This window comes from Vulpes lagopus, chromosome 8 (genome assembly GCF_018345385.1).
Source record: "Vulpes lagopus strain Blue_001 chromosome 8, ASM1834538v1, whole genome shotgun sequence".
Taxonomy (NCBI): Eukaryota; Metazoa; Chordata; class Mammalia; order Carnivora; family Canidae; genus Vulpes; species Vulpes lagopus.
The window spans coordinates 128,147,738-128,169,672 of NC_054831.1; the positions used below are offsets into that span (position 1 = coordinate 128,147,738).

General features: G+C 57.1%; 2 protein-coding genes across 5 annotated transcripts in view; one reads left to right on the forward strand and one right to left on the reverse strand.

The window, feature by feature from the left end:
* TMCO4 (transmembrane and coiled-coil domains 4) overlaps window positions 1–6,382 on the forward strand; it is a 92,052-nt gene extending 85,670 nt beyond the window's left edge. For all 4 annotated transcript variants that reach the window (XM_041767018.1, XM_041767016.1, XM_041767017.1 and 1 more), the window contains one exon: window positions 5,262–6,382. In XM_041767018.1, the coding sequence (XP_041622952.1) occupies window positions 5,262–5,636 (375 nt within the window). In that variant the 3' untranslated portion in view covers window positions 5,637–6,382. The remainder of the gene's footprint in view (window positions 1–5,261) is intronic.
* Window positions 6,383–6,932: 550 nt separating this feature from the next.
* Window positions 6,933–18,264, reverse strand: HTR6 (5-hydroxytryptamine receptor 6). Its single transcript, XM_041767261.1, has 3 exons — window positions 17,551–18,264; window positions 9,140–9,298; window positions 6,933–8,938 (listed from the first exon to the last, which is right to left on the reverse strand). Exons 1-3 carry the CDS (start codon window positions 18,262–18,264, stop codon window positions 8,489–8,491), a joined length of 1,323 nt encoding a protein of 440 aa, XP_041623195.1. The 3' UTR covers window positions 6,933–8,488.
* Between the last annotated feature and the right edge of the window lie 3,671 nt (window positions 18,265–21,935).

The following is a 21,935-nucleotide window of genomic DNA, read 5'->3' on the forward strand; positions in this document are numbered from 1 at the left end:
TAATCCTCACGCAGCCCCTGGGGCAGTCATGGTTGTGCCCATGTCACAGACTGGGAAACTGAGGCTTGGGAGTAGCCCAGGTGCGCACCCCCAGAGCCCGCGCTCTGCACCCTACAGTAGTGCCCTCCCTCGCTCCCCACCCCCGGTTACTCGTCAGGACAGCCCGGTTCCCCCACAAGTACCGAGAGCATCCCCAGGTCGCAGGTGGACTGGGGCAGGACCGCAGCGGAAGCCCCTTCCTGCCAGGCTATGCCCCTCTGCCATGCAGAACGGGGACGGTGTTCCAAGAACCCCCACCTTGGAATCATCTGGGGTTTATTTATAATGCAGGACATCCCCCCGCAGGAGACACCGAGAAATAATCCCCCTGCCCCCCGCCCATGGTCCCTGACATCCAAGGCTAAGCTGAGGTCGGGCGTGCAGATGGTTCAAAAGAATTCTTGCTGGGGACAGGGTGGGACAAACCGAGCTTGGAGTTCTCGAGCCACCCTTCGGGCTTGAAGGAACCTCATCCACCTGCACGTGCCTGTCACGGGGAGCTGAGAGCTTTGTGTGGGACAGTGTCCGTGTCCAGCTCTGCCCTCCGCCTTTGCCGGCACCAGCGTCCCATTGTACAGATGGGGACACCGAGGCTCAGAGAGGCTGAGGGACTTGCCCAGGGCCACACAGCGGGACTCAAACCCAGGCCTGAGGAAATGGGCATCGCTCCTGCTCGGTGGCAGGAGGGTGCGGGCGCTAAGCTGCAGCTGCATCACAGGCCGACTGCGGCCAGTGCAGATCCTGGCGACGCGAGGCCCCACGAGAGCGAGAGCGCTGGTTTTCAGTTCCTGCGCTGTTGGCGGCCAGGCTCGAGGGCCAAGTGCCCCCCGGGCCTATCCCTGTTTCCCCAGGGTCCGCATAAGGCACCACCCTGCCTGCAAGCAGATACCCAGACCCCTCCGTGGGCATCTGAGACCCCGTGGGGGAGGCGCACTCGGGAGGATCCGGGCTCCCCGCTGGGCTTCACAGCAGCCCCCACCCGCACCTGGATGGGGGCCAGAGCCGGGCACCTGGTATGTATTGGGCACCTGCACCTCACGGGCTGGAAAACAGACCTGAGAGAATGGGCTCATACGGCCAGAGGCCGTGGATCCGGGCCCTGCCACCAGGCCCAGGGCTGTGCTGTCCAGCATCCTGGGAGCCAGGGAGTGACCAGACACCAGGACCAGAGCGAGGCCTCCTGCCCCGTGTCGAGGGCTCGCTGTCCTATTAAATCAAATCAAAAGTGAAAAGGATCAGAAGAAACTTCCTTGTAAATGAAATTCCCTGTAAACACCACAGGGCCCTGGCCAGACCCACTTTCTGCCCTGGGACACCCCTGAGTGGGATACGGTGACAAGAGCGCAGCCTTTGGCCCCAGAGAGGCCAGGCTCTGCTGCTGGCGCGCTGGCTGTGTGACCTCGGGCCGACTGCTTAACGTCTCTGTGCCTCAGTTTCTCATCTATGAAATGGGGAGAATTGCCTTCCAGGGGAGGCAGCGCGTGTCGGATGCTTGGCCCACAGTAGGCCTTCACTTAGATGCCAATCCCCTCCCCTCCTGGCCCTGCCGCTACCTTTGGTTCTTTTGCCCCTGAGACCGTCTCAGACCGTCCCCCTCCTCAGACTGTCTCTGGAGCGGCTTCCCTGCTCTTACGGGATCGTAGCTCAGTATCACACGTCAGGAGCACAGCACGAAAAGCAGTGCCTTTCTCTTCTGGGTAAATTGGAGGTAATCAGCATTGCCTTTGTGCTGCCCTCCTGTTTTTCTTGAAAATTCTTGCGGGCGGAGAGGAGAGGCCTGCCTGGGCCTCCTCCCTGCGGGCCACGGACGGGAGGGGCGTCTCCCGTGGCGGGAGGGAAGCAGACGAAGGCCAGGCCCCCCACCTGCCTTTCGGCCTCCGCTGTGCGGGCACTGGGGTGCGGCGGGTGGGGCTTTTGCTACCGAAGGGGTGGGCTCGTGAAGTTTCTGGAAGGGGGCAGACGAGAGACCCAGCACAGGGGCCTCCTGACTCCTCATGTCCCAGAGGAAACGCCAGCGGACTTCCAGAACTTCGGACAGGGCGGGGCACGAGCTAATGACAACCAAGCCAGCAGGTGCCAGGCCCCCGGTCCTGGAGCGGCCCCACGCACAGGCGGGGAAACTGAGGCTGCCTGCGAGTGCTGGAGCCCCGGAACCCAGGCTCGTCGCCAGCGCACTTGTGCAGCCTGCGTGGTCCGTGGGGTCCTGTCAGTGACCTCTAGCTCCGGGTCAAGGGCTCTGGCCCATGGGTCAGCTCCCTGACTGCTCACACCAGTGCACATGGAGCAGGTGCTGTGCCGGCCCCACTGTACAGAGGAGGACACTGAGGCCCAGGGGTTAGAGGAACCCGATGGGGCCTGGTAGGCTTGGAAGGAGCCCGGGGCGGGGGAGGCGGGGGACAGCCAGCCCGGTTTGGGCACATCCCCAGGTGCCTCGCCAGACAGCAGCGGGCGGTGCTGAGGCCCGTCCAGACAGCGCGTGACGCGGAGTGACTCGGGAGTGCTCCCTACGCTCCCTCGGCCCACAGTTCGTCAGAGAACACGGATGAGCAAGCAGATGAAGATGATGGGCGCAGAGAACCTGCCACAGGGGAGCCCGGGGACGGTCCCTAGCCAGCGTGGGAAGGCCAGGGAGGGCTTCTCAGCCCCGGTGACACCCAGGGCGAATGTGGACAGGTGGCACATTTCCATCGAGGCAGCCAGGGAGGTGGTCGTGCATCAGCCACACAGACCTTCCCACCACCGAGGAGAGATCCTTCTCCCACCCGCCTCACCTCGGTTCTCCTGTCCCTTCGAGATGGGATTCCCTCCATTGGGACTCTGCCAGCGAGTTGTCCCCCTGGGGCTTTGCAGAGTGGCAGTTGGAGACCAGGGTTGGCTGAGACCCAGGCCAGCGTGGAGCCAAGGAAGGGCTGGAGGAGCTGCACGGTGGGATTTCCACCCAGAAACAGCGACAGCCAGGGGCCACGAACACCTGCCTTCCTTCCTGTCTGCCTCCACCCGGCCCAGCCCAGCACCAGCCCAGCACCAGCCCTTCAACAGCTCTTGTTTGTCCCTGTGGGTCTAAGTTTCTGCTGGCTGGAATTGAGACGCGATGGCTAGAGCTTGAGCAGCTATTTGGGGTTCCCAAATGGATCGGCCCCACTAGGACCCCGCCCTCTGTCCCCCATCACCCCTCCCAAGGACACTAAGGCAAGGGAGCTCCTAGTTACATGGCTCTGGCAATGTGCCAGGTGCGGTACCTCGTGGCTTGTATGTATTATTTCTTCCCTCCCACCCCATGAGCTATGTATCACTAACTCGAATTGGGTGAGGTCCCTATGAAAGTGTTTTGGGCCATAGATGGAACATAATAGTCAGAGGTCGCATATGCTGATTCCTACAAAGTGCCAGGCCCTTGAACTCTGGTAGTAGACTTTCAAGATGGGTGTCAGGATCCTCATGTCACAGATGGAGAAGCTGGAGTTCAGGACATTGAAAGGACTCACCCACTACCAGTAGAGAAAGCTGAGGCCGGAACCCCATTGCTCTGACCCCAAACTTAGGTTCTTTCTAGGGCCTTGCAGCCACTAATGTCCACCCTCTGTGGGAAGACGCTGCCTTGACCTCCACCTTGACCTCCACCCTGAACCCAGGGATCTGAAAAGCCTCTTATATGCGTGTATACGTGTGCGTGTTCACTGAACACTGTTTAAAAGCGTTTGTAAAGAAAAGAACAAAGGGCGCCTGGGCAGCACAGTCAGTTCAACATCTGACTCTTGCTTTCCCCTCAGGCCATGATCTCAGGGTCCTGGGATCGAGCCTTGCGTCAGCCTCCGTACTGGGTGTGAAGTCAGCTTGGGATTCTCCTTCTCCCCCTACCCTTCCCACTTGCGTGCTCGCTCTCTCTTGCCCTCTCTAAAATAAATAAAATCTAGAAAGGAAGGGAGGAAGGGAGGGAGGGAGGGAGGGAGGGAGGAGGAGGAAGGAAGGAAGGAAGGAAGGAAGGAAGGAAGGAAGGAGTTGCCAGCAGATTCTGGTTGTAAGAAAATAACAAAACCATACAGGGAATTGTCATCTTGTGTTCTTGAAAACACATTTGAATAGCTCAGTGTGATTTGTGATTCAAATGGAAATGCAGATGTTATCAACTGAGCCTTTGTGTGGTTCCCTAAGGGTCCCCCGTGTTTTTTCTGCCTTCTTTCTAAACGAAAAGAAAGGTTCTGTCCTGAGCAGACCCCCTGGACTGAGGGGAGAGCGCAGGGCTGCATTTCAGGAGCAGATCTGAGCTGAGCAGACTCCAGCTGCAGCACTGCAAGCAGAGCCCCATGCGCCTTTGCTCCTCACGTGCTGTGTGTCACGAAGCAAACCACCATCCCTCTCTGGACTTTGCTTTCCTCTTCGGTAAAACGACAGTGATTTTCAAAGTTCCCCTCCCCAACTCATTGTCAATGAGGACGATAGGTCCTAGGTCCGCATTCAAAACCCAACTCTGACGGATCCTAGCTGTATGTCCTGGGGCAAGTCACCTTACCTCTCCAAGGCTCTATTCCTTCATCAACAGCAGCCAATACCTGTCAAAGGACCCTGTGCACTGAGTTCATCCACAATGTACTAAGGACATACTACGTGTCGGGCATTGTCCATGACCGCCGTCAGGCAGAGGGCATTCCCAGTCACCCCTTCCCTTCACTCACTGACACATCCCAACACAAAAGCGGGGGTATCTCTATTCTCTGAGGAAGAAGGTGGGCACTTCTCAGTTCTCAACCTTTGTCTTAGTGACAATTCCTGCCCCCAAAGGACCCAGATTTTATAAAGAAACATCTTTCATCTTTATTTAATAAATTCTAGAATGAGGGCCCCTGGGTGGCTTAGTGGTTTAGCATCTGCCTTCAGCTCAGGTCGTGATCCCAGGGTCATGGGATCGAAGTCCCGCTTCACACTCCCTGCAGGGAGCCTGCTTCTTCTTCTGCCTGTGTCTCTGCCTCCCTCTCTGTGTCTCTCATGAATAAATAAGTAAAACCTAAAAATAAATTAATAAAAATAAATTCTAGAATGGCCATGAACCCACCCCAGAGGCTTCCCACCCCACTCTGGATTTGAGAGTCATTGAGAGCTGGAGTCTTGGCGTTGGTGATCGGGTGACTGAGGGAGAGGGTGAGGCCCAGGAGCTTAGCTGGGCGCCCTGGGAAGGGCAAAGCTCTGACCACCCACCATGACCCTCGCTCACTGTCCTCCTGCAGGTCAGTGGCCACTTGGACTACGCCAAGAAGATGGACGTCATCCTGAAGACTGTGGGCATCCACACCAAGCCGGGCAGGGATGAAAAGGGGCTCCTGCTGGCCCCGGGCAGCCTGCCCCAAGAAGAGCCTCACCAGGCAGCCGCCACCTCGTCATCAGAGAAGACCACAGCCGGAGACAGCCCCAAAGTGGCCACATCCACTGACCCTACCCGAGCCCAGGTGCCAACAGGGCTGGACCAGGAAGGGGCCTCCCCTCCTGCCACTGCCAGCCCGGCTAAGAGCCCCCAGATCTGCAGCCATGGCATGGACCCCAACCCACTGGGCTGCCCGGATTGTGCCAGCGAGACCCAGGGGCCCTGCCCCGGGCTAGACTGACCGCAGAGGGGGCTTGAGCTGCCTTCTCAGGTTCCTCCACATAGCTTGCTCTTACCCTCCACCAGGTGCCCCACACGAGCTCTGAATTTCCACCTGTGCCTTTCCCAAGTGGAAGGCATTGGGATTGAAAAGAAAGGAACTGGAAGGAGGGGAGTGGCAGAGAGACAGTGTTCCCTCCCCCAGGAAGCCAGGCTGCAGCCCTGCAGAGACAACCAAGCACAGTCTAGAGCTCCAGGACTCTACCAGCCTTGGGCTTCCCATATTTCGGGCCGCAGGTGTAGGGGCTGGCTGACCACCTGGGGGCCCAGGGGGCTCCCACGCCACCCCTCTCCCCCGGTCCCAGTAAATCCAGGTGAACGCCTGCTCTTCCATCCACATGCCAGGGCTGCCCGCCAGCCCCCAGGCATCACTGATACACCTACAGAGCAGGTGCAGGTGAGAAGCCAGCCGCTCACTCTCTGCTCTTGGGAGGCACGATCAGATGTGCCTTGTGCGGCCACTCAGGCTGTGCACTGCAGAACTACCGGGGTGTGGGTCACAAGGATGTGATGTGAAGGGTGCCCCCGCCCTTGTTGTGCTACGTGGTGGCCCTGAATGTAACTGTCACAGCGTGGTGAATATATGCTGAATCAGCGTGCACTGTGCATGGAATTGGGCCCAGTGACAAGAATGAATTCCACGGGGCAAGGGTTTCCTACAGCAGGGAGGGGAGTGATGATTATGATAATAAAAATAATCATAGAGAATTTACCACTCATTGAGAATTTACCAAGGACAGAGTGCTTACCTGGGTTGCCTCGGCTGACCTACCAATAACCTTAGGAGATAGCTACTATTATTACCTTCGTGTTACTGAAGGTCCTTGAGACCCAGAGAGGTTAGGTAGCCTGCTCAAGGTCACACAGCTGGTCAGTCTCAAACTCCACTCAGGCTCCAGAGCCTGAACTCTTGGCCACTGTATCTCGGCCTCCTGTGTTCCTTCCAGTGTCCCTGAATGAGGGGGCCAGAGACGGTTCTCCTCCATTGTGCAGATGGGGAAACCAAGGCTCAGGAAGAGAAAGTATTGATAAGCTCTGGGGGAGGCAGCCTAGAGGGGGACAGCAGAAGGAACTAGAATATTAGAGCTGAGGGGATCCTCACGTATGCGCGCTTGCTTGTTCATTCAACAAATATTTACAGAATGGCTGCTAGGAGTTCAGACGGCTCATTTTGCCCAAGGTCTCATCCCACTTCACCAAATGCTTCTCCAACCCCAAGAGCCCCTCAAGTGAATCCAGTCCACACCACGGTCACCGCCTCAGGTAGTGTTTATTCGGAGTCCACTCAGGCAGGGCTGGGGGCAGAGGGGGAGCCCCAACAAGCACCATGGCCCCTCTGTGGCCAGTGCCCAGGGCCAGAGTTGAATCTAATCAGCACCAAGGAGAGCGCCAGGCCACTGTGGAGGGCTCCCTGGGAGTTTGGCCTGATGGGGCCTCAGAATGAAAAGGACCGCATGGCAGGTAAACTGTGGGGACCAAGAGATTTTTCCCCCGCCCTCAGAAACAACCCAGGCCCCTGTGCCAGGGTCCACCGAGCTGCCCAAGGGCAGCGACCCACACCAGAGACCGCTCTGCTGACCCAAGTGGCTGCCACTTCTATTTCCCTGGCTGACCGGGGATGCCAGGAGGCAGTGGGGCCATGGGCTGGTCTATCCCCATCAGCTGGTTCCCTTCCACGTCCAAGGAAGTCCAGGGTGGAAGGAAAGCCATTCCTGGTGTTGAGCAAGAAACCACCAGCTCCCTCTTCACCCCCAGGAGTTGTGGTGGAGCAGCCTGGGAGTGGGGATGGGAGCCCCACTCGGCATCCAGAGCAAAGAGTTAGGGAGCCATGGTCAGTCAGGTGGTGAGATGTGGACCAGGGCTGAAGGGGAGGAGGGAGATGGGAAAACAGTGGGAACAAACAGCCTCTCCGGGCCCACAGCGAGAGGCCAGGGGGTGCTGGATGACCAGGAGTTGTACCAACAGCAAGTACCACCTACAGCGGCACCACCCGTGGGTACTGGGTACTCTACACATGTTCTCCTAATTCTCATGACACCCTATGAGGCAGGCATTGTTACCCCACTTTGTACATGGAACCAGGCTCTGAAAGGCTAAGGAACCTTTCTGTCCAAGAGCTAGTGAGTAATGGAGCAGAGATTCAAATTTAGGCCTTCCTGACTCCCAGGGCAGGTGTTTGTCTGTCTGTCTGTCTGTCTGTCTGTGCAGCCCCACACACATCTGAGGCAGTGGCCAGACCGAAAACCAGCAAATCATCCTCACAGTTACACATCATCCAAGCCAGCGCATCCCAAACTATAATGTGCACACATGTCACCTGGAGCTCCTGCTAACGTGCAGATTCTAACTTAGTCTTGGGTGGGGGGTAGGTAGAGGCGTACATTTTTAACGAACTGCAGGGAGGTGACACTAATGCTGGCAGCCCCCGGAAGAGTGAAGGATTCAGCCCAACACTAATCTACCTCTGCAGATAGAGGCATCCCTCCCCTGCAGTCTCATCAAATGTCAAAGGAGATAATTGCCTTCACCCTAACTTGAACCGAGAGGTCCTTTTCCCCTCTGCCAGAGCCCTCCAGCCACCTCCACACACACCCACAGGTCACACTCAGCAAGAGCATCCTGGAGAAAATTTTATCTGAGCCAGCTGTTTTCCCAGTGGGCGGGCAGTGGGGGCTGGGTCAGTGCACCCCACTGGAACTCAGAGGGCTCCCAGGAGACCTGCAGCCTCCCAGCCTTAGCCAAGAGCTGGTCCAAGGCCTTTGGGGACTTCATCCCATCTAGTCCAGCGCTCCGCTGACCAGCTCCAAGCCCGCGTCAGTTCGTGGGAGCGCCAAGTGGGTGCAGCTGCAGCTGGGGCTCGACAGGATCAATGTTGAAGAAATTGACTACAGCTGCAACCCTGGTGGAGGGCGGGGGCTCCCGGGGGGCCTCTCTAGGCAGCAGGGGCTGGGCCGTGCGCTGCTGGCCTGAGGAGCCACCGGAACCCGAGCCTGAGTCAGAATTGGAGTCAGGTGGCAGAGGCAGTGGCAACACGTGCTGCAGGCTCAGGCCCGGCCGGGGGCCGCTGTGAGAGGTTCGCATAGAGGGTGAGGCAAGGCTGGCCCGGCGCTCCCTGGGGCAGTGGGGACATGGCAAGAACCTGCCCAGGGCCCGTTTGAAGTCCCGCATGAAGAGTGGGTAGATGATGGGGTTCATGGTGCTGTTACAGTAACCCAGCCACGTGAGCACATCGAAGAGGTCTGGGGAGATGCAGTCGCACACAGCCTGGAGAGATGGGGTACGTCATGCTCGGCCCCGGAGCAGAGCCACAGACCACCCCAGCCAGCATGGATGGGACAGGCACCCACAAACACATATGCCATGAGAGGCAGCCCGCCCTCCTCTATCCCCTTGTCCGGGCTGGGGTGCAGTTCGGGGCCTCCCCCAGCAAGGCCTGGACTCACCTGCCCCCTGTGGTGGCATTACCTGGACTATGTTGGCCACAAAGAAGGGCAGCCAGGTCACAAAGAACATGCCCAACAGGATGCCCAGTGTCAGACTGGCCTTCAAGGCCTTCCTGCTGTGCTTGGTGGCCAGACGCCTGCTATCGGCTGACTCCATCCCTGGGCGTGGGGTCCTGGGCACCTGTCAAACACAAGGCCACACACATAAGTCACCTGAGAAAGAGCCCCAGTCTGACCCTGATCCCAGCCACAGACTGAGCCTCGATCTTCATTCTACGCGGAGCCTTAGTCCCAGCAGTAAACCGAGTCCTCCTGAGCCTTGACTGAGCCCCATCTGTAGTCCTAGATATCCCAACAGTAGACCTGACCTGGACTCCAGAGTAAACCTTGATCTAGACCAAGCGCTGACATCAGCAATAAGCCAAGCCCCTGCTCATGGTCCCAGACTGAGCCTGAGAATTACCGTAGATTGAGACCCACACAACCAAGGTCTCAAACGGAGCCTTAACCCTGGACCAGACTGAGCCCAACCTTAGCCCCAGACTGTGGCCTGAGCTCAGCAATAGACTGAGCCCTGATCCTGACACACGGAGCTCTAGGAAGGGTAGAGAGACAGAGAAACACTATCAGACAATTCAGAAGACCCCCCCCCACCGCCACCGCCACCCACCTCACAAAGGACAACACTTGGTACCAGTCAACACACATGACCATGAGCCCCAGCACCACACAAAGCCTTTAGCCCTCCAAGAATTAGTTGCTATTAAACAGTACTTGACAAAAGAGATCCTGCTGCTGCCCAGAGCATGACAGTCTCTTCATATATGGATTCTCCTCATATTTGGGAGTAATGATTTTGCCTGGACCTCTACTCTCATGCTACACAAAATACAGTGCTTTTCTGAAAACATGTGCACAGAGTAAATGTTTGCAGTGAAGTCAATTTTAGACTACTAAGGGTGCTAGTGACCTTGGCATTTGACAACTCAAATTACACTGTGGACAGACAGACATCTTCATTCCCAAACGTTAACCTCAAGAGCTGGAGTGTGGGGCAGAAAAGAAGGAGAAGGGAGCTGCCCTGCAGCAGCCATAGAAAGGGACACAGGCATGAGGAGGTTAGAATTTGACTTTGCAAACTGGCGACCAGCAGTCCCAAAACATTAAAAAGCTCTGAACCCGACAATCCTTTAGCCCAGCTGTTCTCTTAACTTTTTCAACCTCCTGAGCTCATTGAGAAGCCATGAAATCTATTTTTTAAAATTTCCCCAGAGAACAAAAAGTTTATAAATTTGTACACATGCACTCACAGAGAAGAAAACATCCCACATTTCCAGCAGGTTCCAAGACCACCGTGAGGTCCAGCCACGAAGCCCCCTCTAAACAGTGTGTTGTAATCAATTTGGAGTTTCGTACATCGGTGTTACACAAAGTGAGACCCACCCACATTTACAATTTAAGTAAATACCAGCGTGCCAAGGTGTGCACAGTTGACTGAACTGTGTAAAGGTTTCGTGTGCTCCCTGGGAACACACCTGGCCTTTGGGAGCAAGGGCTTCCTCCAACTTTTTTTTTCCTTTTCTTTTTTAAGATTTTATTTTTCATAAAATAATCTTAAAAAAAATTATAATCTCTACACCCACCGTGGGACTTGAACTCATAGCCCCAAGATCAAGAGTCACATGCTCCTCTGACTGAGCCAGCCAGGCACCCCTCCTCCAACATTTCCTAAACTGCAGGAGAGCCCAGCTGAGCTCTTGAGGGAGCCAGAGGTGGGTTGAGTGAGTATAGGGTAATTGGAAGAGTTAGAAGGAGGCAGGAAGGGAACCAGATTCCCAGGCAACCTTCGCAGATGGAAAGGGGGCGGAGGAGGCAAAGCCAAGAAGATGTGTCAGTCCCGGGGAGCACCAAAGCCAAACCCCCACCCGGCTCTGAGGCGCAGGGGCTCCTTCCAGCCCTGTTCTTCCCGCCTCCTCCGGGTGGCCAGGCTTGGGGTCCTGTCCATGGTGCTGAAACCCCAGGTCTACGCTGTCTTCTATGGGGTGGAGGGGCCGGAGTCCAGAATGGCGGTGGGCAGGAGGGGAGCGAGGAAGCACACTCCCACCCCCTCGGTATGTGGGTCCAGGTGAAATCTGGTTATATGAATGCCAAGGACAAATTCACAAAGAGCAGCCTAAGAGAAGCCCTTGATTTTCCCTCCTCTGTCTTGGTGGGGCAGCCTTGTGCGGAGGCCAGAGCTCGACTTGTAAAGACAAGTGATCTGGCTTCAAGTCATGCCTCTACCACTTACTCGCTCTGTGATCTTGAGACAGTCTCTGTTTCCACATCTGTAAAATGGGAAAAACAATACTCAGCATGTGGAGTTGTAGCGAGGCTGTGGATAATAAATGCATGCACAGCACCTGACACAGAGTATGTGCTACATACATGGTAGCCTTGATGTTGGTTCAAGTGGAGCTGGAGGCTGGGGAAATTTTGAGCACCCTCAGGGGCCCTGTCCTTCTGCCAGCAGCTCAGGCTCCCCAAGCAGCCTGACAGATGTCAGGACGAATGCTCTGACTCACCATGCTGTAGCAAGGGAGGGGGAAAGGCTCTGCTTTTGTCTTTCGTCTTCTCCTTTTCTCCCTTCCAGAGTAGACTCTAGGTGGCTTCTGTGGCCCCACCATGGTCAGCTTGGAGGAGAGGCTCCTGCTTCCTCCAAAGATCTGTCATACCTTCATATTGCTGCCATCAATGGGGACAGACAGTAGGGAAGGAGGGAGCGACCAACTCCAGAGAGGCCACCAACACAGATACCCCCCTGACCTCTGGTAACCTGTGGGGGTTGGGGGAGCAAGAGACAGCCCTGATCTTATCAGAGCTCTATGACACTGGGGAACTGAGACACTGGAGAAATATTTGGGTGGGAGGCAATCACTAGGACGGGAGTTCCAGAGAAGGAATTAAAGATGGCCTTGGATTCCCTCTCTAGGAATCTTCCTGGGAAAATCCTGGGTTTTCTTTCTCTTCTTCTCCCTAAAGAGTTGACCCAAGAATATAGGACAAAAGGAAGAGAGAAGGAAACCAAGGCTCAGAGAGGATAGAGGAGCTTGCGCAGTTCACACCATCCCAGTACAAGGCCTCAAAGCAAAGCCCCCCAAGTGACCCCCAATCAGCACCATCGTCTGCATTTAGGGAACAGTTACTACATGTCAGCACCTGATATTCGTCATGCCATTAAGTCTTTACATGGGGTAGGTATTATTCTCCCCCTTTTGCAGGTGAGGTCCAGAGAGGCAAAAGAACTTGCCAGAAGTCACACAGCAGATAAGTGTTAAGTCAGGCATTCAGAGTCATTTCTAACTCCAGAAATTGCATTTCTTCCACTTCATCACACCGCCTCCATGGTGGGGGGGGGGGTTATAGAAATCCCCACCTCTGTCACCAAGAAGTCCTCATGGAGCAGAGGTCAGTGGCAGTCCCCAGCCTCACCCTGAGATCTAGCTGACGCCAGCCTCACCCTGCCCACTTCCCTCTGCCCTCGTCGCCATGTCCTGGCATTTGTGTGCCCCTTATACATGCATGTGTCGCCATCAAGGGCAGCCTCCTGGAAGACAGTCTGGCAGTGTCCCTCCAGGAGGCAGCTCCACCACTTACAGGTTCCTACGTTCAATAAATACCCATGCACGTCTGCACGCTCAGCATATATGGAAATGTGTATTACAACACTATTCCTGGAAAAAACTGGAAACAGCCTAAACGTGCATGGAAGGATGGTGGTTAAACAAACCATGGTAGATTCCCACCGTAGACTACGACACAGATGTTTAAAAGAATATAATTGGCCGGAGATCCGTGGGTGGTTTAGCGCCTGCCTTCAACTCAGGGCATGGTCCTGAAGTCCCGGGAGTGAGTCCCATGTTGGGCTCCCTGCATGGAGCCTGCTTCTCCCTCTGACTGTGTCTCTGCCTCTGTGTGTGTGTGTGTCTCTTCTGAAGAAATAAATAAAATCTTTAAAAAAAGAGAATATAATTGGCCAAATGAAAAGATCTCCAAGAGATAATATCAAAATTAAGTAGTAATGGCAAGTTGCAAAATAATTGATACAACAGGACTCCATTTGCTTAAAAAATACATGAAACAAACAGCAATAAGTCCCTTCAGGTGCATAAGCAAACATGGAAACGCAAAGAAAAAGGAGTGGAAAGACATATCCTAAATCGTTAAGAGCGTCCCTGGGAACAGAAGGTGACTGGGTGGGATTTGGGAGGGTCTTTCACTTTATCTCTCTGGCTGGATTTTTTTTTTTATTGCTTTTTCTAAGTAGGCTCTATATCCAATGACCCCAGGATCAAGAGTCAAATGCCCTACCGAATGGGCCAGCCAAGCACCCCCTGGGTTTTTATTTTAAAGTGTATTTACGTATTCTTTTGTGTAATTCAAAAATTGTTCCGATCATCTACTCATAGTGCGAGGGTTCTAAGACAGACTCTGGAGCCAGACTGTCTGGTTTCAAACCGTGGCTCTGTTGCTGCCTAGCTGTGTGACCTCAAGCGAAGAGATTCACCTCCCTGTGCCTCAGCTGTCGCATCTGTAAAATGGCAATTTTACAGTGGCATCTGCCTCATAGGCTTGTGGTAAGGACTAACTAAGATAATAGGCACAAAGTCACCTGACCAGGGCCTGGCACACAGGAGGCCCCGTGTAAGAGTCAGCCGGTATTTCCGTTATTAGGGTCCAGCTCAGCTCTTTGATTATGACGATGACACTGTTATTGGCAGCCTTCGTGGGCTTTTTCCCTAGAGAGGCTCAAACGGATGATTTCTCCAGAACCACACATCTTACCACCAAGAGGAAAGGGGCGGAGCTAACACTTGTTGAGCACCCAGTAGGTGCCAGGCTTACAGATGTTATCCCACCGACTCTTCAAACAGCCTCATGTGATAAGCGGCATTACCCCTGGGCTAGTGGGAGCCGAATGACTTGCCCAACATCATCAGCAGCGATGGAAAGAAGGCGGGATTTGAACCCCTGACCGGCTGGAAGCCCAAGTTCCTGCACCCAGCTCTGCTGCTCCAGGCCACCTTGTTCCCCGCAGCAGCCGAGGCTGCCATGCTCGGCACTGCTCCTGTCAGCCTCTCCCCAGCTCAGCCCCCTCCTCCTCCTCCTCCGAGATATTTCTGTGATCACAGCCTCCTCTGAGGAGGAGGAAGGACAGCGGTGGAAGGGGAGACAGATCGCTTAGACAAAGTGATGCAGAGTTGGGTGAGGGAGGGTGGAGAAGGCTGGCGGAGGAGGAGAAGGGGAGAAACTGATGGGAGAGGGGGTGCGAGGAAGATGGGGGGGATGGGGAAGACAGGGAAGGCGGCGAGAAGGACCTGGAAGAGAAAGGGGTGGGAGCAGGGAAGAGCAGGACAGCAGGGAAAGGGCTCCGGACCGAAGGCACAGGTCATGGCACACGGACCAAGAGGCTGGGGAGGGACACTCCCCAGCAGATTCCTTCTCCCCCGCCGCCCTCCACCCCGGAGCTCCCACCCTGATCTCTCCCGAGGATGAGCACCATGCCACCCTGGCACACAGCTCTGTCTGCCTCTCTCTCCCTCTGCCCCTACCCTGGCTGCATCTCACTCACTCCGAAACTGCTCTCCCCACGCCCCCTCGTCTTCCCCAGTCTCTGCCTGGGCCGGAAGCAAGACCCCTACCTCATAGTCGAGGGGCCAGGAAAGCTGGGCCGAAACCGCTGAGCTAACCAGTGGCTTCTGAAAAGCCTGTTCCCATACCTACGTAGATATGGGGGTTGGGGGGGCCGACTAAAATGCTCGTGCCTGCTCAGTCACTGTGTCCTCAGACCCAGAGGAGCTGGGGCCTCAGGAACCTGTGTCCCCCTTTCCCTCCACCCTCCGTGGGGAAGCTAACGGCTGGATTGGGGAAGGGAGCCAAGGGCGAGGTCGGGCTGGGAACAGGAGGACGGAGAGCAATGCACCCCCAAGTTTTGTTCATCCTCATCAGTTCCTTTAGGTCCAGGCACTGTGAGCCTCCACTGCCCAGCTGGAAGCCCGGTCTCGGGGGCAGGCCAGCTTGAGTGGGAGGGAAGAGGTCGTGACCCAGGAAGATGGAGTCTATATCCCAGAAACAAATTCCACAAATGCAGGCAGTTGTGCAGACAATAAGGAAAACAGGCATGCAGGAGGCTTGCTTAGCAGCTGGGTCTGACACTTCCCATCTCTCTCTCTCTCTCTCTGAACCCCAGGCCCCCCATCTCGCAAACAAGGATGATGGTAGTCCTTGCCTGGGTGGGTGTTTGGAGGACTTAGCTCGGGGCCTGGCACACAGTGAGCACTCAGAGACTGTGGGGCTGCAGCTGTCAGCACCCCTGGGCTCCTGCCCACGTCTGAGGCCACAGTCTCACATTCGATCCTGGTACCAGCCACTTACCCTCATGGACAGAAAAGTGCATCATGGGGGACAGAAAATCTAGACCTGTCCCACCCCGGCCCCACCAAGACCAGTCACCTTCTCACATCCTTAATCCCTAGAGCGAGCTCCCCAATGCGCAGAAGTGGAAGATGACCCGAAGTGGTAAATGGACCCATAAAATAACTGAATGCCAGAGTGAGAACATTGGCCTTTTCCAGCACTCTTCCAGCTCTTCTGGTTGTGTCAAGAGAAAGTCGGTGTTGATGCTGCTACGTCTTTAACATCCGCTAGCACCAAAGAGGAAGCAAGCCTGGGGCTGGGCCACTACAACCATGACCGTGAAGCCACTGCCGGGGTTCCTGTCGCTCACTGAGGCTGTCTTTGTGGCAGCCTCTGTGTATGGCAAAAGTTTCCATTTCCGGAAGAGATAAGTTTCCTTTCTAAACAAATGCATGGAAGTAAAAAGATAAGTGAGGTGATGGAGAGAAAATGCAAAAAAAAAACAGGAGAAGGAAGCCGCCTGAGGCGTGTGGGTGGGTGGAAAGAAGGCAGATAGATAGTCCAAGGTGGTTCCAGATGCCTCAAGTTTGGGAACCACTCCTTTGAAAGAACCCAGAGAGAGAGTGTGGATGGCCCAGGGCAACCTTCCCACTGCTAGGGAACCAAGTCAGGGTCACAGCCACCTACTGTGATTCTGGAACATTCTCCCGTGAGCACAGACAGAGGTAGGGTGTAGGACTGTAGCCAGGACCTCCTGTCCACCCCAAGGCCTGTTCCCCTGGCTGATGGGGAGGCTGCAGCTCCAGGCCACATGGACCGGAGGGACTACCTTTCAGCCCCCATCCACCCCAAACCCCCAGGTACCCACCCATCCCGTAGGAGCCTCCTCCTGGGGCTACATCAAGATTGGAGAGCCCAGTCTCAGGGCCTATGACCTCATCCTTTGGGGCTCAGGCCTGGTCAACCATTTCTTGGGGGATTAGGACAATAGACACTAAGACTGTGGTGCCTTATGGCCTAAGTGACAGGAGCAGCACTGCAGGGCCTTACCACTAATTACTAAGTAATTAGTAAGCACCTAGTGGGTACAGCGGCGATGAAAACCTGGCAGGCGTGCCCACCCTACAATCTAGTGGAGGAGATAGACAATGAAGGAGTCAACAAGTAAACCCATTGTTAAGATAGAAAATAACAGGGTAAGGGAGTACAGATGGGTCTGCAGACAGGGTGGACAGGGACACACTCTAGGAAGAGGTGACCCGTGAGCTGAAAAAGAGTCAGGCAAGGTAGCCCCAAGGGAAGAGCGGTCCAGGCAGAGGGAACAGCGATGCAAAGTCCTGGACGCAGGAGTCAGTCTGATGCCTTCCAGGAACACCAGAAGGGCCACGTGGCTGGTGCAGAAGGAAGGAGGGCAGGGGGAGGAGGTGGAGCTGCAGAGGTTGGCAGGCCCAGATTCCCAGGCCACATCCTGACATGGGAGACGTCTCCTCTTTTAGCTTAAAAGTGACGGGATCACTTTTGTTTTGTCCATTGCTCTGGCTCTTGTGCCCAGAACAGACAGGAGTGCGTCTGCAGTGGAAGCTGGGGAAAGCCCGAAGGAGACTCATGGGGACTTCCAGGAAAGAAGCAACGGTGGCCTGGAGGGGGTACACGTTTAGGAGGACCGCACCAACGGGCCTTGATAATGAACCCCGTGAGCATGAAGGGAGAAAAATGATTCCTACGTTTCTGTGGGGTAACGCCGTCATGGTGCCATTTGCCATGATGGGAAAGGCGGGGGAGGCGGAGGTGGGGCGGGTTGGGAAACCCTGAATTCCCCTGGCCCGCCTTACTTTCTGGAAGCTGCCCCACATGTCCACGGCGCTGTCCTGCAGACAGCCCTGAGTCTAGAGCGCCCAAGAGGGCTGCGTGCTGGAAATGGGCACCCAGGGGTCACCAGCCAGCGTATATATGGTGAGATGCATGCGGGGCGGGCCCCCCACGGCTGCTCTTTCCTCTCCACCCCGCGGCCCGGGTCTCCCCGAGTGCCCCAGGTACCTGCAGCGTCTCCAAGGCCTGGCCGGCCGTGCCCGTGGTGAGGGAGGCCACCTGCACCGCCTGCTTGCGCGCGGCCAGCAGGATCCTGCAGTAGGTGTAGCAGATGGCGCCCGAGGGCAGGAAGAAGGTGAGGCCCGACGCCACGAGGACGAAGGGCAGGCTGGCCAGCAGGCGGCACTGGCCCGGGGCAGGGGCCCGCGCGCGGCCCAGCTGGTGCCAGCCCAGCAGCAGCGGCAGGAAGGAAGCGAGCGCCGCCAGGCTCCAGGCGCCCAGGACGAGCCCCAGGGCGCGCGGGGGCGTCATGCGCAGCTTGTAGCTCAGCGGCGAGAGGATGAGCAGGTAACGGTCCAGGCTGATGAGGCACAGGTTGAGGATGGAGGCGCTGCAGCACATGACGTCGAAGGCGGCCCAGAGCAGGCACAGGCCGCGCGCCAGCACCCAGCGCCCGTACAGCGCGTTCAGCATGGCCGGAGGCATCACCACCAGCCCCACCATCAGGTCCGACGTGAAGAGCGACACCAGGAAGAGGTTGGACGTGTTGCGCAGCGCCGGCTGCGTGCAGATGAGCGCGATGAGCAGCGAGTTGGCCGCCGCCGTCAGCGCGATGACCACGCACAGCGCGGCCGCCACCCAGCCGCTGCCCGCGGGCCCCGACGGCGGCCCCGAGCCCCAGGCCTGGGTGCTGTTGCTGGCGGGGCCGGGCTCGGGGACCATGGGGGCGGCGGGGGGCGGCGGGCGGGGAGGGCAGGCCCGGGAGGGGTCCGCAGGCCTGGGCGAGGCACCTGGAGGGCGTCGGGTCGGTCGGCGGTGCGCGCAGAGCGCCAGCAGGGGTCAGGTGGGGGGCCAGGGACAGGGCGCAGGGCGGGGTGGAGGGGCGCGACCCAAGGAGCACGGAGGGGGGGCCGTAGGGGAGGGGGCGCCTGATGGGAGGCGCAGAGCCCCCGAGGGGGGAGGGGCAGGGGGAGGGGACGCGAGGCGATCCGGAGTGGACAGGTAGGAGCAGAGTCCCCTAGAGGGGCCGGGGACGCGAGGTGACCCGGAGTGGACAGGTGGGAGCAGAGCCCGGGGAGGGGGCAGGGATGCGAGGTGACCCGGAGTGGACAGGTGGGAGCAGAGCCCCGGGGAGGGGCCGGGGACGCGAGGTGACCCGGAGTGGACAGGTGGGAGCAGAGCCCCGGGGAGAGGCCGGGGACGCGAGGTGACCCGGAGTGGACAGGTGGGAGCAGAGCCCCGGGGAGGGGCCGGGGACGCGAGGTGACCCGGAGTGGACAGGTGGGAGCAGAGCCCGGGGAGGGGGCAGGGATGCGAGGTGACCCGGAGTGGACAGGTGGGAGCAGAGTCCCCTAGAGGGGGCGGGGACGCGAGGTGACCCGGAGTGGACAGGTGGGAGCAGAGCCCCCGAGAGGGGGCGGGCGGGGGCAGGGGCCGGGACGCGAGGTGACCCGGAGTGGACAGGTGGGAGCAGAGCCCCGGGGAGGGGCCGGGGACGCGAGGTGACCCGGAGTGGACAGGTGGGCGGGGGGGGCCGGGCCGGGGCCGGGCGCTGGGTGCAGGGGCCCACCGTGCGCTCGGCCGAGGCAGCCCCTCCGCGGCAGGTGGGCGCCCCGCGGCGCTCGTCGGGAGCGGCGAGCACTTGGGGCGGCAGGCGGGGGCCGCGAGCGAAGCCCCGCGTGGGGAAGGCGGGGGTCGCGCCGCCGCAGAGGCAGCCCGGGCGCGGCGGCCACGGTCCCCTGCGGCGTGCGGGGCGGCCCGGGCGGCCGCGGGCACCGGAGCAGCGGGGGCCGCGCCGCCGCCGCCTCGGGTCCCGCGCCCCGCGCCCCGCGCCCCGCGCCCCGCGCCCGCGCCCGCGCTCGGTACCTGCGCTCGGAGCTGCTCCGCTGCCGGCGACCGCGGGGCTGGGGGAGGCAGCGGCGGCCGCGGGCCGGGCGGGCGCCCAGGGAGCCCGGGAGGCGCGCGAGGGGCCGGTGGCGCTTCCAGGGGCGCGCGGTCCCCGAGCCGCGGAGCCTGCGCCCCGCCCCGCGGTGGGTGGGGAGAGCCGAGCCCCCGCCCCGCACCCCGCAGCCCGCCCCCCCCCCCCCCCCCGCCCGCACACCCCTCTCCGACCTGCCGCGGCCCCTTTGATCCAGGACTGCGGGGGGTGGGGGTCACCCACCTGCCGCGGGGGCGCCGCGCTCCGGGGAGCCCCCTGGGAGCCGCTGGGGAGCTCGCTCAACACCCAGGTGTGTACACACGCGCACGTATGACGTGCAGATGGTACTACACAGAGCATGCAGTGACCCCCAGAATGCTTCCTCCCAACCTGTAAACAGCTGGTGACCTCCTCCTCCTCGGGGTCCTTTGAGGTTTCCACCCACCACTCCGCGACCGCACCAGGCACTAAGGAGGAAGCCCCTGATTTCTTTTTTTTTTTTTTTTTTTTTTTTTTTGAGATTTTATTTATTTATTCACAAGAGACATAGAGAGAGAGAGAGAGAGAGAGAGAGAGAGGCAGAGACACAGGCAGAGGGAGAAGCAGGCCCCATGCAGGGAGCCCGACGCAGGCCTTGATCCCAGGACCCCGTGATCATGCCCTGAGCAGAAGGCAGACACTCAACCACCTGAGCCACCAGGTACCCCGACTTAATTATTTTATAACTGGAATTTTGTACCTTCTGACCACTTTCGCCAATTTTGCCCACTCTCCAAACCCTGCCTCTGGCAACCACCAATCTATTCCGTGCCTATGACTTTGGTTTTGTTTGTTTTAGAATCCGTATAGAAATGGGATCATATGGTGTTTGTCCTTCTCTGACTTATTTCACTTAGCATAATGTCTTAACGTCCATCCATTTGTTGCAAATGGCAAGATTTATTTTTCTTTCTGGCTGAATAATATTCCACTGTGGTTATCTATGTATCTACGTATCTACCTACATCAGTATATCTATATATATATAATACATAATCTCTCTATATATATATTTATATAAGTATTATATTATGTTATATATAATATAGAGAGATATAGAAAATGTGAGATATATGTATCATACATTAATGATCTACAGAGAGAGAAAGAGAGAGAGAGAGAGAGAGAGAGGCAGAGACACAGGCAGAGGGAGAAGCAGGCTCCATACAGGGAGCCCGACTTGGGACTCGATCCCGGGTCTCCAGGATCACACCCTGGGCTGAAGGCAGTGCCAAGCTGCTGAGCCACCCGGGTTGCCCCAGAAGCCCCTGATTTGTTGGTTCCCCCAGTCTAACAATGAATGTGGATTAGGGATTTGGGGATCCCTAGGCCAGGTGGGGTAGAGACGCTGCAGGTAGGGGTGTAGCACCCCATGAAGGTGACCCCGCTGTGTGCCTCTCCCCCCTAGCGAAGGAGTGTGTCTACCAGACTCTTCACAGATCAACACTGCGGATTCCACTCATTCATTCAACGCTTATTGAGCACCTACTAGGTGTTAGATGCTGCTCTGGCCAATCAGGACACGACAGTGACCATGACAAAGATCCAGCTTTGTGGAGTTTACAGTCTAGTGGAAGGGAGACAGACAATAAACAACAAGCATAACTGACTCTTACAGTCATCATAAAGGGATCACTGCTATAGAAAAAAAAGGAAATGGGATCCCTGGGTGGCTCAGAAGTTTAGTACCTGTCTTTGGCCCAGGGCGTGATCCTGGAGACCTGAGATCGAGTCCCATGTCGGGCCCCCCGCATGGAGCCTGCTTCTCCCTCTGCCTGTGTCTCTGCCTCTCTCTCTGTGTCTCTCATGAATAAATAAATAAAATCTTTAAAAAAGAAAAAAAAAGAAAATGAAGAGCAACAATGAAGGGAATCTAAGGGGAAGAGGGTGTTTTTCCCTCCACAGAAACAGAAAAGTCGTACCTCCCGTGTGTACAATTCCTGTTACGTTCCAGGGGCTTTATCCCCTTGTTCCTACCACTACAATAATGCTGATAAGTAGGTGTTGAACTGGGGCTCAGAGAGGCCAAGGGCCCCACCCAAGGTCACCAGCAGCAAGAGACCCATGGCACTGAAATTCGGGACTGTCCAGCACCCAAGACAGAAAAACTTCAAGACCCTGCAGTGCCCTATCCACACCCAAACCACCCTTTGGGGCCTAGAGTCCCAGTTGTGCCCACGGATAGGTCCGTGAAAGCAGGAGAAGGAGGCCTGTCCTTCCTCCCATGTGACACCCCTGTGAAAATCTCTGCCCTGCCCCAGAGGACAGGATATCAAGCACCAGGCTGAAAAAATCCTAAAGATCAGGCTTGGAATCCCATTGCTGTTGCTTACCGGCTCTGTGCTCTTGGGGCCTTATTTTTTTTAAAGGCCTATTAAAAAAAATGACAAATTTGTTGATACTTGTTCATTATGGGTGACAGATTCACAGACATTTG